We start from the raw sequence: 12,751 nt of genomic DNA, 5'->3' as shown, positions 1-12,751 counted from the left end.
CAATATACTCTGATTTCTAGAAACGAGGAGATAGAGAAGAATCTGTACCAATAATCATTGAAAACAATTGTCAATTTACATCATTTATTCATAGTATAAAAAGCTCGTAGTAACAACAGGATAAAGGATTTACAAAGGGAATGCGAATGGATTCAATAATGTAAAACAGGGATGACAATAGTCAAGCAAAATACGGTAACCCCTTTCCAGTCAGGGTAACTCACAATATTAGTACTGTAGACCAAATATCAGTCTCAAAAAGGCCAATACATTTAAATGGAAAGGTACATACGGGTAGAATAAATACATTAATGAAGAGACCAATAGTAGGGTCACAGTGTTAGGTCATAAATAGGATGATCTAGGGTGTAACTACACAAGTGGTCCACAGGGAGCCCACGATAAATAAAGTGCATGGTGCAGATAGGGATAACAAAATAGTAACCCTACTATTGGTCTCTTCATTAATTTATTCTACCCGTATGTATTTTTCCATTTAAAGGGAACGTGTCATCAGAAATTTAGCTTTAAACCTAAAAGATTCCCCCTCTGCAGCTCCTGGGCGGCATTCTAGCAATGTTCCTGTACTTTATGTGCCCCCTTTGAAACCAAATTAAACACTTTATAAAGTTGTACCTTTTTGTCTGCCATTCTTGTAAATTCTCCATGGGGGCGGGCTCTCTGGCGTCCGTTGCTGTCCCTCCTGCAGATTGACGCCGTCCCCCATTGCTCCATTTCATATCTGAGGACGCCGCCCACTGCGCCCGAGGTCCCGTGCACGCGAGGACCGCTGGTGACGTGGTCGCAGGCACGAGACTATGGGCGGCGCTGTGATTGCATCGCAAGTGCCTGCTCATAATCTCGTGACCGCGATCTCCCCTCTGGCTCCAGCGTTCTGCGCAAGCGCGGAAAGATGACCCGACGTCACCTCCTTCCCATCCTGCCCTGCAGCAGGAAATAGATGGGAGGAGCGGAGCAGCACAGCACAGGTTACAAAAAAAAACAAACAAAAAACAAAACGTTTAGTGCTTTTCACTTTTTAGAAGACAATGTGTGTTTTTGTTTGATTTTAGATGGGTTTTTTTACTGTGTACGTCACTCAGATCCTCTCCGCGTCTCCTCGTATCCTGTGCTGTGCTGCTCCACTCCTCCCATCTATTTCCTGCTGCAGGGTAAGATGGGAAAGGTGAGGTCGGGTCATCTTCCAGCGCTTGCGCAGAACGCTGGAGTCAGAGGGGAGATCGCGGTCACGAGATTATGGGCGGGCACTTGCGATGCAATCACAGCGCCGCACATAGTCTTGTGTCTGCGACCACGTCACCAGCGGTCCTCGCGTGCACGGGACCTCGGACGCAGTGGGCGGCGTCCTGAGATATGAAATTGAGCAATGGGGAACGGCGTCAATCTGCAGGAGAGACATCAACGGACGCCAGAGAGCCCGCCCCCATGGAGAATTTACGAGACTGGCAGACAAAAAGGTACAACTTTATAAAGTGTTTAATTTGGTTTCAAAGGGGGCACATAAAGTACAGGAACATTGCTAGAATGCAGCCCAGGAGCTGCAGAGGGGGAATCTTTTAGGTTTAAAGCTAAATTTCTGATGACAGGTTCCCTTTAAATGTATTAGCCTTTTTGAGATTGATATTTGGTCTACAGTACTAATATTGTGAGTTACCCTGACTGGAAGGGGGTTGCCACTATTTGCATGTCTATTGTCATCCCTGTTTTACATTATTGAATCTATTCACATTCCCTTTGTAAATCCTTTATCCTATTGTTACTACGTGCTTTGTATACTCAGTAAATTATGTGAATTGACAATTGTTTTCAATGATTATTGGTACAGATTCTTCTCTTCCTCCTCATTTCTATTATGTTCTTTTAAGTTTGTACCTTCCGAAGGCACACCAATTGGTGTACCCCCGTTGTTTAGAATGTGCAACATTGCTTTATGTTTTTTGTATTTAACATACTCTGATTTCTATAGCCTTCTGTGCCGCCAGGCCCCACTGATCCTTTTCTTTGCTTTGTAAATGTGATGTACATTGCAATGTTTTATATTTTAAATTCAGAATTATTGTACACTTACCCGCTGATCTCTGTTATGCATTTTTTGTCTTCTGAGTAACATCTGGTTCCAGACATCTTCGTATGGATCAGCAACTAATGTGTGCCTGTTGTAAGAGCGCAGCTATATGTGGATCAACAACAAAGAACTTATTAGTGGAGGAAATTCGGGATCTTATATGAATACTAGAAGGTGGCCCGATTCTACGCATCGGGTATTTTAGAATTTACGTATTGTGTAGTTAATGTATGATTTTTGTTATATATATATATATATATATATATATATATATATATATATATATATATATATATATATATATATATAGATGTTGTTGTGTGTAGTTGCCAAGTGTTTGTGTAGTGCGCTGTAAATGTTCTGGGTGTTGTCTGGGTGTGGGGGTGAGAGCGGTGTTGTTTGTGTGTTGCGTTGTGTGTGTTGCGTTGTTTGTGGAGCGCTGTGTGTCTGTAGCGTTGTGTGTGTGTGTGTGTGTGGTGCTGTGTGTGTTGCGCGGTTTGTGTGGGTGGGGAGTGCGTGTGTGTGTTTTGGGGGGAGGTATGTTTTTTGCAGTGTGTGTTGTGCGGTATGTGCGTATATTTGTGTGTGCCGCGGTGTTTGTGTGTTGTGTGTGTGCGGCGTTGTCTGTGTGTGTGGGTGTCTGTGTAGGGCGGTGTTTGTGGTTCCCAGTGTGTGTGTGGTGTGTTGTGCGGTGCGTGTGTGGCGGTGTGTGTGTGTTTTGGGGGGAGGTGTGCACCCCCCATCGTGCTCCATCCCCCATGCTGCGCACCCCCCATCGTGCTCCATCCCCCATGCTGCGCACCCCCCATCGTGCTCCATCCCCCATGCTGCGCACCCCCCATCGTGCTCCATCCCCCATGCTGCGCACCCCCCATCTTGTTTCATCCCCCCATTCTGGGCACCCCCCATCGTGCTCCATCCCCCATGCTGCACCCCCCATCGTGCTCCATCCCCCACGCTGCACCCCCCCCATCGTGCTCCATCCCCCATGCTGCACTCCCCATCGTGCTCCATCCCCCATGCTACGCACCCCCCCCATCGTGCTCCATCCCCCATGCTACGCACCCCCCATCGTGCTCCATCCCCCATTCTGGGCACCCCCCATCGTGGTCCACCCCCCATCGTGCTCCATCCCCCATGCTGCACTCCCCATCGTGCTCCATCCCCCATGCTGCGAACCCCTCAGAGAGGAGTATAATAGGAGGAGTAGTCCTGGGGAAAGAGGAGTATAATGGGAGGAGTAGTCCTGGGGGGTGGTGTACAGGTGCCCAATGTGTGCGGGGGGCGTGGCCTTGCGGGCATCGCGTGGAGGGCGTGGCCTAGCGGGCATCGCGTGCGGGGGTGTGCGGGGGGGGCGTGGCCTGGCCAAACAGTTAATCCATGCGGGGGGCAGGGCCAGCGGGCATCGCGTGCGGGGGCGTGGCCTAGTGGGCATCGCGTGCGGGGGGCGGGCCTGGCCAAACGGTTAATCCATGCGGGGGGCGGGGCCAGCGGGCATCGCGTGCAAGGGGCGGGCCTGGCCAAACGGTTAATCCAGGCGGGGGGCGGGGCCGAGCCGAGCGGCCAATCCGTGTGGAGAGGCGGGGCCAGGCCGAGCCCAGCGGCCAATCTGACGGTTGTCACTGTAAGGACACAATTTTGGAGCAAGACAGACAGACAGACAGAATAAGGCAATTATATATAGATAACAAGAGATCTTTTAAAAGCATCTCACCCTCTGTCGAGTCTTCTGTAAATTGTTGCGGAGTATCTTACGGATCTCCTCTTCTTTTACTTTAGAAAGTGTTGGAATAACCCTGTCTGACAGCTTAGGCTTTGGTTGAATATTCCTGGAGAGAAAAATCTTTAAGTCCCTATACACAACCTCTCTTAAAAGGGAACCTAACAGCTGATACATGCTGCCAAATCCGTCCTACGTTTGACTCTGAAAACTGATCTGTTGGGAACTGGGCTGTGTAGTAGACTAGTTTGACAAGCGAGTCCTCGGCGGCTTTTCCATACCTGCTGACAAGGACCATTTCGTATGGTCCTAATCACACATGTAGGCATAAGCCGGTCATTCTAGGGCAGTAGGTGGAGAGAGGCTGCAGGGACCTGCCTGTTCAACTAGTCTACAGCACAACTTGGTCCCCGGGGCTAATAAAGTAGGTTTTTCTTTGAAATGCTGCAGTGTTTCACAGTCAAAGCATACCTGGCTGAGATAATACAGCCTGCACCAGATACATGCAGCCCCCAGATTGGACAGCATGCATCAGCTGTCAGGTTCCCTTTAACCCCCTTCAGCCCCCAGCCTGTTATCCTCTTAAAGACCTAGCCATTTTTTGCAATTTTGACCAGTGTCACTTTATGAGGTTATAATTCTGGAACGCTTCAACAGATCCTGGCGATTCGGACACTGTTTTTTCATGACATATTGTACTTCATGTAAGTGGTAAATTAATATATGTTTTGCTTTTATTTGTGAAAATTTCGGAAATTTGGCGAAAAGTTTGCAATTTTTAAAATTTGAAATTTTATGCCCATAAATCTGAGAGATGTCACAAAATAGTTACTAAATAACATTTCCCACATGTCTACTTTACACCAGCGCAATTTTCTAAACAATTTTTTTTTTCATTAGGAAGTTAGAAGGGCTCAAAGTTCATCAGCAATTTTTCATTTTTCCCACAAAAAAAAAAACATTTTTAGGTACCACATCACATTTGGAGTGATTTAAGAAACCTAGGCGACAGAAAATACCCAACAATGACCCCATTCTAAAATCTTCCCTCACTCTGCTCAAAAGCACATCCAAGAAGTTTATTAACCCTTTAGAAGCTTCACAGCAACCAAAGCAATGTAAAAGGAAAAAATTAATTTTTTTTTTTAACCAAAAAATATTTCAACCATGTAGCTATTTTTTTTCCACAAGGGTATCAGGAAAAAAATGCACCTTAAAACGTATTGTGCAATTTCTCCTGAGTACACAGATACCTCATATGTGGTGGAAAGTAATTGTTTGGGTGCACGGCGGGGCTCAGAAGAGAAGGAGCGCCATTTCACAGCAAAATTGGTTGGAACTATTATCGGATGTCATGTTGCGTTTGGAGACCCCCTGAGCAGGGCCGTATTTACCACTATGTACCTGTGGTCCGGCGCCTTGGGGCGGCTGCACCATCTGGCTGAAAAAAAAAATATATTTTTTTTTTACATCCCCCCTTCTCCTCCGTTACACAGTCTATTAAATACACTGTTTTCAGAGGAGGGGTGAGAGGCGCACCTTCATCTATCTGTATCTGCGTCTTTAAGACTTGCATACAAATAAACTGCGGGCGCCGTGCACAGGGAGCTGGTTGACCCCGGAAGTGACGCCGTCTGCACTTCCGGGGTCAGAGGCGCGCCAATCAGCTCCGTGCTGTGGCGGAAGCTGTAGATGCCGCGGAGGACAGAACACTCACCGAAGACAGCAGCAGGAGGAGGATGACGGACACCGGAGGAAAATCTGCAGCTCTGTCAAGTGGAGGAGGATGGCGGCAGCAGCAGCAGCACAGGAGCAGGTAATCGCTGGCAGAGTTACTAATGCTGTGAAGTGAGGGGAGGGGGAGACAGGCAGATGCTATAAAGTTAAGCTTGTGGGGGAGGGGCAGGCAAAAGCTATAAAGATAGGATTGTGGAGGAGGGGCAGGGCGAAGCTATAAAGATAGGATTGTGGGGGCGGGGCAGGGTGAAGCTTTACAGTTAGGGAGGGTAGGCAGAGGCTATAGACTAGGTATTAGGAGGCCTATTATTGTAGTCTGGAGAGTTGAGAGCCTATGACTCGACAGTGGTTAGGGGGGCTGGGGCTATTCGTATCGTCTTAGGGGTACTTTGCACGCTGCGACATCGCAGGCCGAAGCTGCGATGCCGAGCGCGATAGTACCCGCCCCCGTCGCAGCAGCGATTTCCTTGTGATAGCTGCCGTAGCGAACATTATCGCTACGGCAGCTTCACATGGACTCACCTGTCCTGCGACAGTCGCTCTGGCCGGCGACCCGCCTCCTTGTTAAGAGGGCGGGTCGTGCGGCGTCATAGCGACGTCACACGCCAGGCGGCCAATCGGAGCGGAGGGGCGGAGATGAGTGGGATGTAAACATCCCGCCCATCTCCTTCCTTCCGCATATCCTACGGAAGCCGCAGTGACGCCGGTAGGAGATGTTCCTCGCTCCTGCGGCTTCACACACAGCGATGTGTGCTGCCGCAGGAGCGAGGAACAACATCAGACTGTCGCGTCAGCGTAATCATGGATTACGCCGACGCTGCACCGATGATACGATTACGACGCTTTTGCGCTCGTTAATCGCATCATCGAGCCTTTACACACTACGATGTCGCATGCGATGCCGGAAGTGCGTCATTTTCAATTTGACCCCACAGACATCGCACCTGCGATGTCGTAGTGTGCAAAGTGCAAAGCCCGCCTTAGAGTTAGGGGGACTATTAAAGAAGATGGTGGTCAAGGGGCCCTATTGCTGTAGAGGGAAAGGTTTAGGGAGCCTGTTGCTGTAGGAGGAAAGGTTAATGCAGCCTGTTGCTGTAGGAGGGGAGGTTAATGGAGCCTGTTGCTGTAGGAGGTGGGTTAATAGAGCCTGTTGCTGTAGGAGGGGGGTTAATGGAGCCCGTTGCTGTAGGAGGGTTAATAGAGCCTGTTGCTGTAAGAGGGTTAATGGAGCCTGTAGGAGGAAAGTTAATGGAGCCTGTTGCTGTTAGAGGGGGTTAATGGAGCCTGTTGCTGTTGGGGGGGGGGTTAATTGAGCCTTTTGTTGTAGGAGGGGGGGGGGGTTAATGGAGCCTGTTGCTGTAGGAGGAGGGTTAATAGAACCTGTTGCTGTAGGAGGAGGGTTAATAGAGCCTGTTGCTGTAGGAGGGGGGGTTAAAGGAGCCCGTTGCTGTAGGAGGAGGGTTAATAGAGCCTGTTGCTGTAGGAGGAGGGTTAATGGAGCCTGTTGCTGTAGGAGGTGGGTTAATGGAGCCTGTTGCTGTTGGGGGGGGTTAATGGAGCCTGTTGCTGTTGGGGGGGGTTAATGGATCCTGTTGCTGTTGGGGTTAATGGAGCTTATTGCTGTTGGGGAGGGGGGGGGGCTAATGGAGCCTGTTGCTGTTGGAGGGGGGTTAATGGAGCCTGTTGCTGTAGGAGGGGGGTTTAGAGGGCCTTTTGCTGTAGGAGGGGTTTTAGGGGGCCTATTGCTGTAGGAGGGGGGGTTTAGGGGGCCTAAAGCGGTAGGAGGGGGGCTTACAGAGTGAGGGATAGTGCAAGGGACAAAATTGATGGGGAAAAGTATGTTGGGGGTCTCAGTATGGAGAGGGCTAGATGTAGAAACTTGGCACCCAAGATCAATGTGAATAGTATTTTTTTATTGTGAAGAACTTGTTGGACCAGCACAAGCACAGATGTTTCGGTGAAAAGACCTTCATCAGTGCGTGCAGAGGGTCCTCAGTAAGTATAGAACCGTGGCGAGCGGCGTAGCTGGGTATGATGTGGTGTCCTTCACTGTCTATGTGGCAATGCTGGGCTCATGCTGCTCCTACAAGCTGTTCACAATAAAAACCACTATTCACATTAATCTTAAGTGCCAAGTTTCTACATGTACTTGAGACAGTTTTGGACCCTCTTTGTGCCCCCCCCCACCCCCCAGAAATGTTGTGTGTATCAACTCACTAAGTATGGAGAGGGGGCAGCATTCGGAGCTCATTATGGAAAAGGGGTAGCATGGGGGTTCAATATGGAGGGGGTTCATTATGGACAAGGGCAGTGTGAGGGCTCAGTATGGAGTGGAGCAATGTGGGGGACTCAGTATGAATTGTGAGGTAGCGCGGGGGTCTCTGTATGCTGAGTGGAGCAGCGCGGGGGTCTCTGTATGCTGAGTGGAGCAGCGCGGGGGTCTCTGTATGCTGAGTGAGGTAGCGCGGGGGTCTCTGTATGCTGAGTGGAGCAGCGCGGGGGTCTCTGTATGCTGAGTGGGGCAGCATGGTGGTCTCTGTATGCTGAGTGGGGCAGCATGGTGGTCTCTGTATGCTGAGTGGGGCAGCATGGTGGTCTCTGTATGCTGAGTGGGGCAGCATGGTGGTCTCTGTATGCTGAGTGGGGCAGCATGGTGGTCTCTGTATGCTGAGTGGGGCAGCATGGTGGTCTCTGTATGCTGAGTGGGGCAGCATGGTGGTCTCTGTATGCTGAGTGGGGCAGCATGGTGGTCTCTGTATGCTGAGTGGGGCAGCATGGTGGTCTCTGTATGCTGAGTGGGGCAGCATGGTGGTCTCTGTATGCTGAGTGGGGCAGCATGGTGGTCTCTGTATGCTGAGTGGGGCAGCATGGTGGTCTCTGTATGCTGAGTGGGGCAGCATGGTGGTCTCTGTATGCTGAGTGGGGCAGCATGGTGGTCTCTGTATGCTGAGTGGGGCAGCATGGTGGTCTCTGTATGCTGAGTGGGGCAGCATGGTGGTCTCTGTATGCTGAGTGGGGCAGCATGGTGGTCTCTGTATGCTGAGTGGGGCAGCATGGTGGTCTCAAGGCCGGTCTCTCCAATCAGAGCTGGGGGCGGGGTCACCCAGCTCCAGCCAATGATCAGGGCTATAGCTGCCTGATCACGGCTGGATTTCAATGTTTCAGCCATTTTCAATGGCTAAACATTACAGTGGCTGTGATTGGCTGACGAACACCGCTCAGCCAATCACAGCCTCCGTAGGTCCGGGAGGGGACACTACCCCTCCAGTGGTCAGGCAGAGGGCCCCTCCTCCCCGAATCTAAGGTATTTGCAAAGTGATCGCAGCCCCTGGGCCACGATTTCGCCATGACGTACTGGGTATGTCATGGGTCCTTAACCAGGGAGCCATGACGTACCCAGTACGTCATAGGTCGCTAAGGGGTTAATGTGCTGTCCTTCACATACACAAAAAAAAAAAAAAAAAATATCACACCATTCTTCTCACCTGTCATCTCTGCTTCGTGCGGCCCCCAGGCCCGTGCCCCTGTTCACTATCGCAGCCGGTGCAGGGGTCGAAGCCACTGTCAGTGATTTATGTCAGATGATTGTATTGCCGGCGCGAGAGCGCAGAGCCCTGGACTCAGAGAGCGCAGCGCCAGCAAAACATTCATCTGACATAAAGCACTGACAGTGGCTGCGGCCCCTACACCTGCCGCGATAGTGAACAGGGGTACGGTCCTGGGGGCCGCACGAAGCAGCCTGAGGGGCCACATGCAGCCCGCGGGCCGCGTGTTTGAGACCCCTGGGTTTGGCTATGTGCACACCAAGGCTTTTACACATCTGTGAATCTATTGAGTTTTTCAGGTGGTGGAAACACTGGCATATTTTTTAGATTGAAATTGTATTAAGTGCTAGTCACAAACTTCTTGGTGGCAACAGCATGAAAAATGGTTCAGTTACCTATCTTAACCACTTAAGGGTGCTTTACACGCTGCGACATCGCTAACGATATATCGTCGAGGTCACGGTGTTTGTGACGCACATCCGACGTCGTTAGCGACATCGCAGCATGTAACACCTCTGAGCGACCTAAAACGATCGCAAAAGGAGGCAAAAATCATTGGTATTGGAGAGGTCGCTTCAACACCAAAAATCGTTGACAGGTGAGTAGCGAGGTTGCTTGTCGTTCCTGCGTCCCGCCAGCAATGAGGAAGGAAGGAAGAAAGGTGGTGGGCGGGATGTTCGGCCCGCTCATCTCTGCCCCTCCTCTGCTATTGGGCGGCCACTCAGTGACGTCGGTATGACGCCGAACGAACCGTCCCCTTAGAATGGAGGTGGTACGCCAGTCACAGCGACATCGCTAGGCAGGTAAGTATGTGTGACGGGTGTAAGTGATGTTGTGCGACACGGGCAGCGACTTGCCCGTGTCGCACAACCGACGGGGGCGGGTACGCTCGCTAGCGTATCGGTGCCGATATCGCAGTGTGTAAAGTACCCTTTAGGCTATGTGCCCAGGGGAGATTAAACCTGAGGATTTCTCTGCGGAAAATCAGCAGATTTTTTGGATTTTCCAGATAAATCCACAGGTTTCAGCATGTACAGACACTCCCCATGTTATCCTATGGGGCATGGGGAGTGCTGTGTCCATGCAGCGGTATGTACGGCTGTGGAAGTCCTGCAGCCGTACATAATTGCATGTCAATTATTTCTGCGGAAATCCCGCCCCTCCACTATGGAGATAGAGGCCGGGACTTCCGCAGGTAAGTCACACGAATTCCCGCAGGTTTACCGCAGACATTTCGCTGGAATCCTGCAGCTAAAAGTAGCTGCGGATTCCAGCGAGCAGCTGCGGGAGACCTGCGGATATATCCGGGGGTACAGAGTCCCGTGGGCACATAGCCTTAGTGTCTTTGAAAATCTGAAGCTTTTACAATAAGCTAAATAAAACTGAACGTGTGCGCAGCAAATGCGGATCTTCATTCTTATAGCGTTTAGCACTTTTTGAAGTGTGTTACAGAGTAGATCCACCTTTAAGTAGATGTCGTGTGCCCAAAATCATAGGTTTACGTTGTCAGTAAGGGGCACGACCACTTAAAGTGCCTAGGGCACCACGAAGGCCAAATACAGCCCTGCCCCTGAAGTGCCTAAACAATGGAGCTCCCCCACGTGACCCCATTTTGGAAACTAGAACCCTCCCCCCATACAAAAAAATATTAGTTTGGCGAAATAAAAAATACGGGCATCAGTAAAAAAAAAAAAAAAAAAATAATGAGCACCTGCAACTGACACTAAGGCAAGTGCCACACGTATAAGTGATGCATGAATCTCGCCTCGCATCATCCGGCACAGCCGCACACTCCTGTCTGGAAGAGAGCGACCATGCCGGATGATGCGATGTGAGACTCATGCATCGCTCTCACGTGTGGCATTGGGCTGACCCTTACAATATTCAGTAAAAAACACTGTAGTTGACGATTACTACAGTATAATTTTACTGGCCCTAAACCAAGTTTATTTGTATTTCTTTCTTAGTTTATAGAAAAAAAAACAGGACTCACGCACGGATGTGCTGCAAAAAGGAGGGGGAAGACTAGGTGGGATGGAAAAAAAGATGGATGGAGGATGGGAGAGTGCGTGGCGGATGGAGGTGCTGCGGAGGATGGGAGAGGGCGTGGCGGAGGATGGGAGAGGGCGTGGCGGAGGATGGGAGAGGGTGGGCAGCAGATCAGGGTGAGAGGTGGTGGAGGGGGCAGCAGATCGGGGAGGGTGAGAGGGGGCAGCAGATCGGGGAGGGTGAGAGGTGGGGGGGAAGCAGATCGGGGAGGGAGAGAGTAGGCAGCAGATGAAGAGTATGGAAGACAGCAGGCAGCAGACCAGGGAGGGCGAGAGGTGGGGGAGGGGGCAGCAGATCCAGGAGAGTGAGAGGTGGGGGAGAGCGGGCAGCAGATCGGGGAGGGGGCAGCGGCTGATGGGGAGAGCGGTGGTGAATGAAGGGGGGCAGCGGCTGATGGGGAGAGCGGTGGAGGATGGAGGGGGGCAGCGGCTGATGGGGAGAGGGGTGGCGGATAAAGAGGAGCAGCGGCTGATGGGGAGAGCGGTGGCGGATGGAGGGGGGCAGCGGCTGATGGGGAGAGCGGTGGCGGATGGAGGGGGGCAGCGGATGATGGGGAGAGCGGTGGCGGATGGAGGGGGGCAGCGGTGGCAGATGAAGGGGGGGCAGCGGCTGATGGGGAGAGCGGTGGCGGATGGAGGGGGGCAGCAGATGGAGGAGGGAGGTGGCAGATTGGAGGCAGTAGCGGGGGTGGATCGGGGGCGGTGATTACTGCTGCGGCGACTGAAAGTTAGCAGTGGCGGGGGCTGATCGGGGGCAGCGGTGGATTGGGGGCACTTACCAAATGGCACTTGCAGGGATCTCTCTCCACAGCTTCCACGGATGGAGTAAAACTGAGGGGAGTAGTAACCTACAAGTCACCGACCACAGATCCAAGGTGATTGGATCTGGGGCCAATCAGAGCTGGGGGCGGGTGAAACAGAAATCACCCAGCTCCAGCCAATGATCAGTGCTAAAACTGCACTGATCATCGCTGGATTTCAATGTTTCAGCCACAGTGGATGTGAATGGCTGACAAACGCCGCTCAGCCAATCACAGCCTCCGTAGGTTCGGGGAAGGAAGGGGGGGACACCTCTCCTCCTGAGGTCAGGCAGAGGTCACCTCCTCCCCGAATCTAAGGTTTTTGCTTGCAGCCACCGGGGCTCCGGGGCCGCGATTTCCCCATGACATACTAGGTACCGTCATGGGTCGTTAAGAACCAGGTCACCATGACGTACCCAGTACGTCATGGGTTGTTAGGGGGTTAATAAACATTGGTTTATGTCAATGGGATTTGCATAAACCATATTCAGATAAACTAACAAACTGATACATCAGCGACATACATGCATAGCCACCTTAAACAACCTCTCAAATACCTCATATACTAAAACAATCTTCTGCACTTACTGCATGGATACAGTCGATACGGCAGATGGGATTTTTCCAATGCCGCCACTTTCTACCAGTTCTATTGCCTGCTTCATCTCCATTTTATGATAGAAGGCAATGAGCTGGGGCTCTGTAGACCTCTCTCCTGCAATAAGGCACTTCTTCACGTAAGTTTTATTGAATCTGTTCAATCTGTGTTAAGAGACAGATCTCATTAGACCACTACTTACAAAATACTTAATTAC

The 12,751-nt window shown here is 51.1% G+C and overlaps 1 protein-coding gene across 2 annotated transcripts in view; it reads right to left on the bottom strand.

The window, feature by feature from the left end:
- The window catches only part of SLC9A1 (solute carrier family 9 member A1), a 246,355-nt gene that overhangs the window by 58,378 nt on the left and 175,226 nt on the right, over window positions 1-12,751 (bottom strand). For both annotated transcript variants that reach the window (XM_075335896.1, XM_075335897.1), the window contains exons 8-10: window positions 12,525-12,698; window positions 3,801-3,915; window positions 2,090-2,191 (exon numbers count right to left, since the gene is read on the bottom strand). In XM_075335896.1, the coding sequence (XP_075192011.1) occupies window positions 2,090-2,191; window positions 3,801-3,915; window positions 12,525-12,698 (391 nt within the window). The remainder of the gene's footprint in view (window positions 1-2,089; window positions 2,192-3,800; window positions 3,916-12,524; window positions 12,699-12,751) is intronic.

Source organism: Anomaloglossus baeobatrachus, chromosome 2, assembly GCF_048569485.1.
Source record: "Anomaloglossus baeobatrachus isolate aAnoBae1 chromosome 2, aAnoBae1.hap1, whole genome shotgun sequence".
NCBI classification, from domain to species: Eukaryota; Metazoa; Chordata; class Amphibia; order Anura; family Aromobatidae; genus Anomaloglossus; species Anomaloglossus baeobatrachus.
The sequence above is the reverse complement of the archived record's forward strand: the minus strand, read 5'-3'. Positions and strand labels throughout refer to the sequence as shown.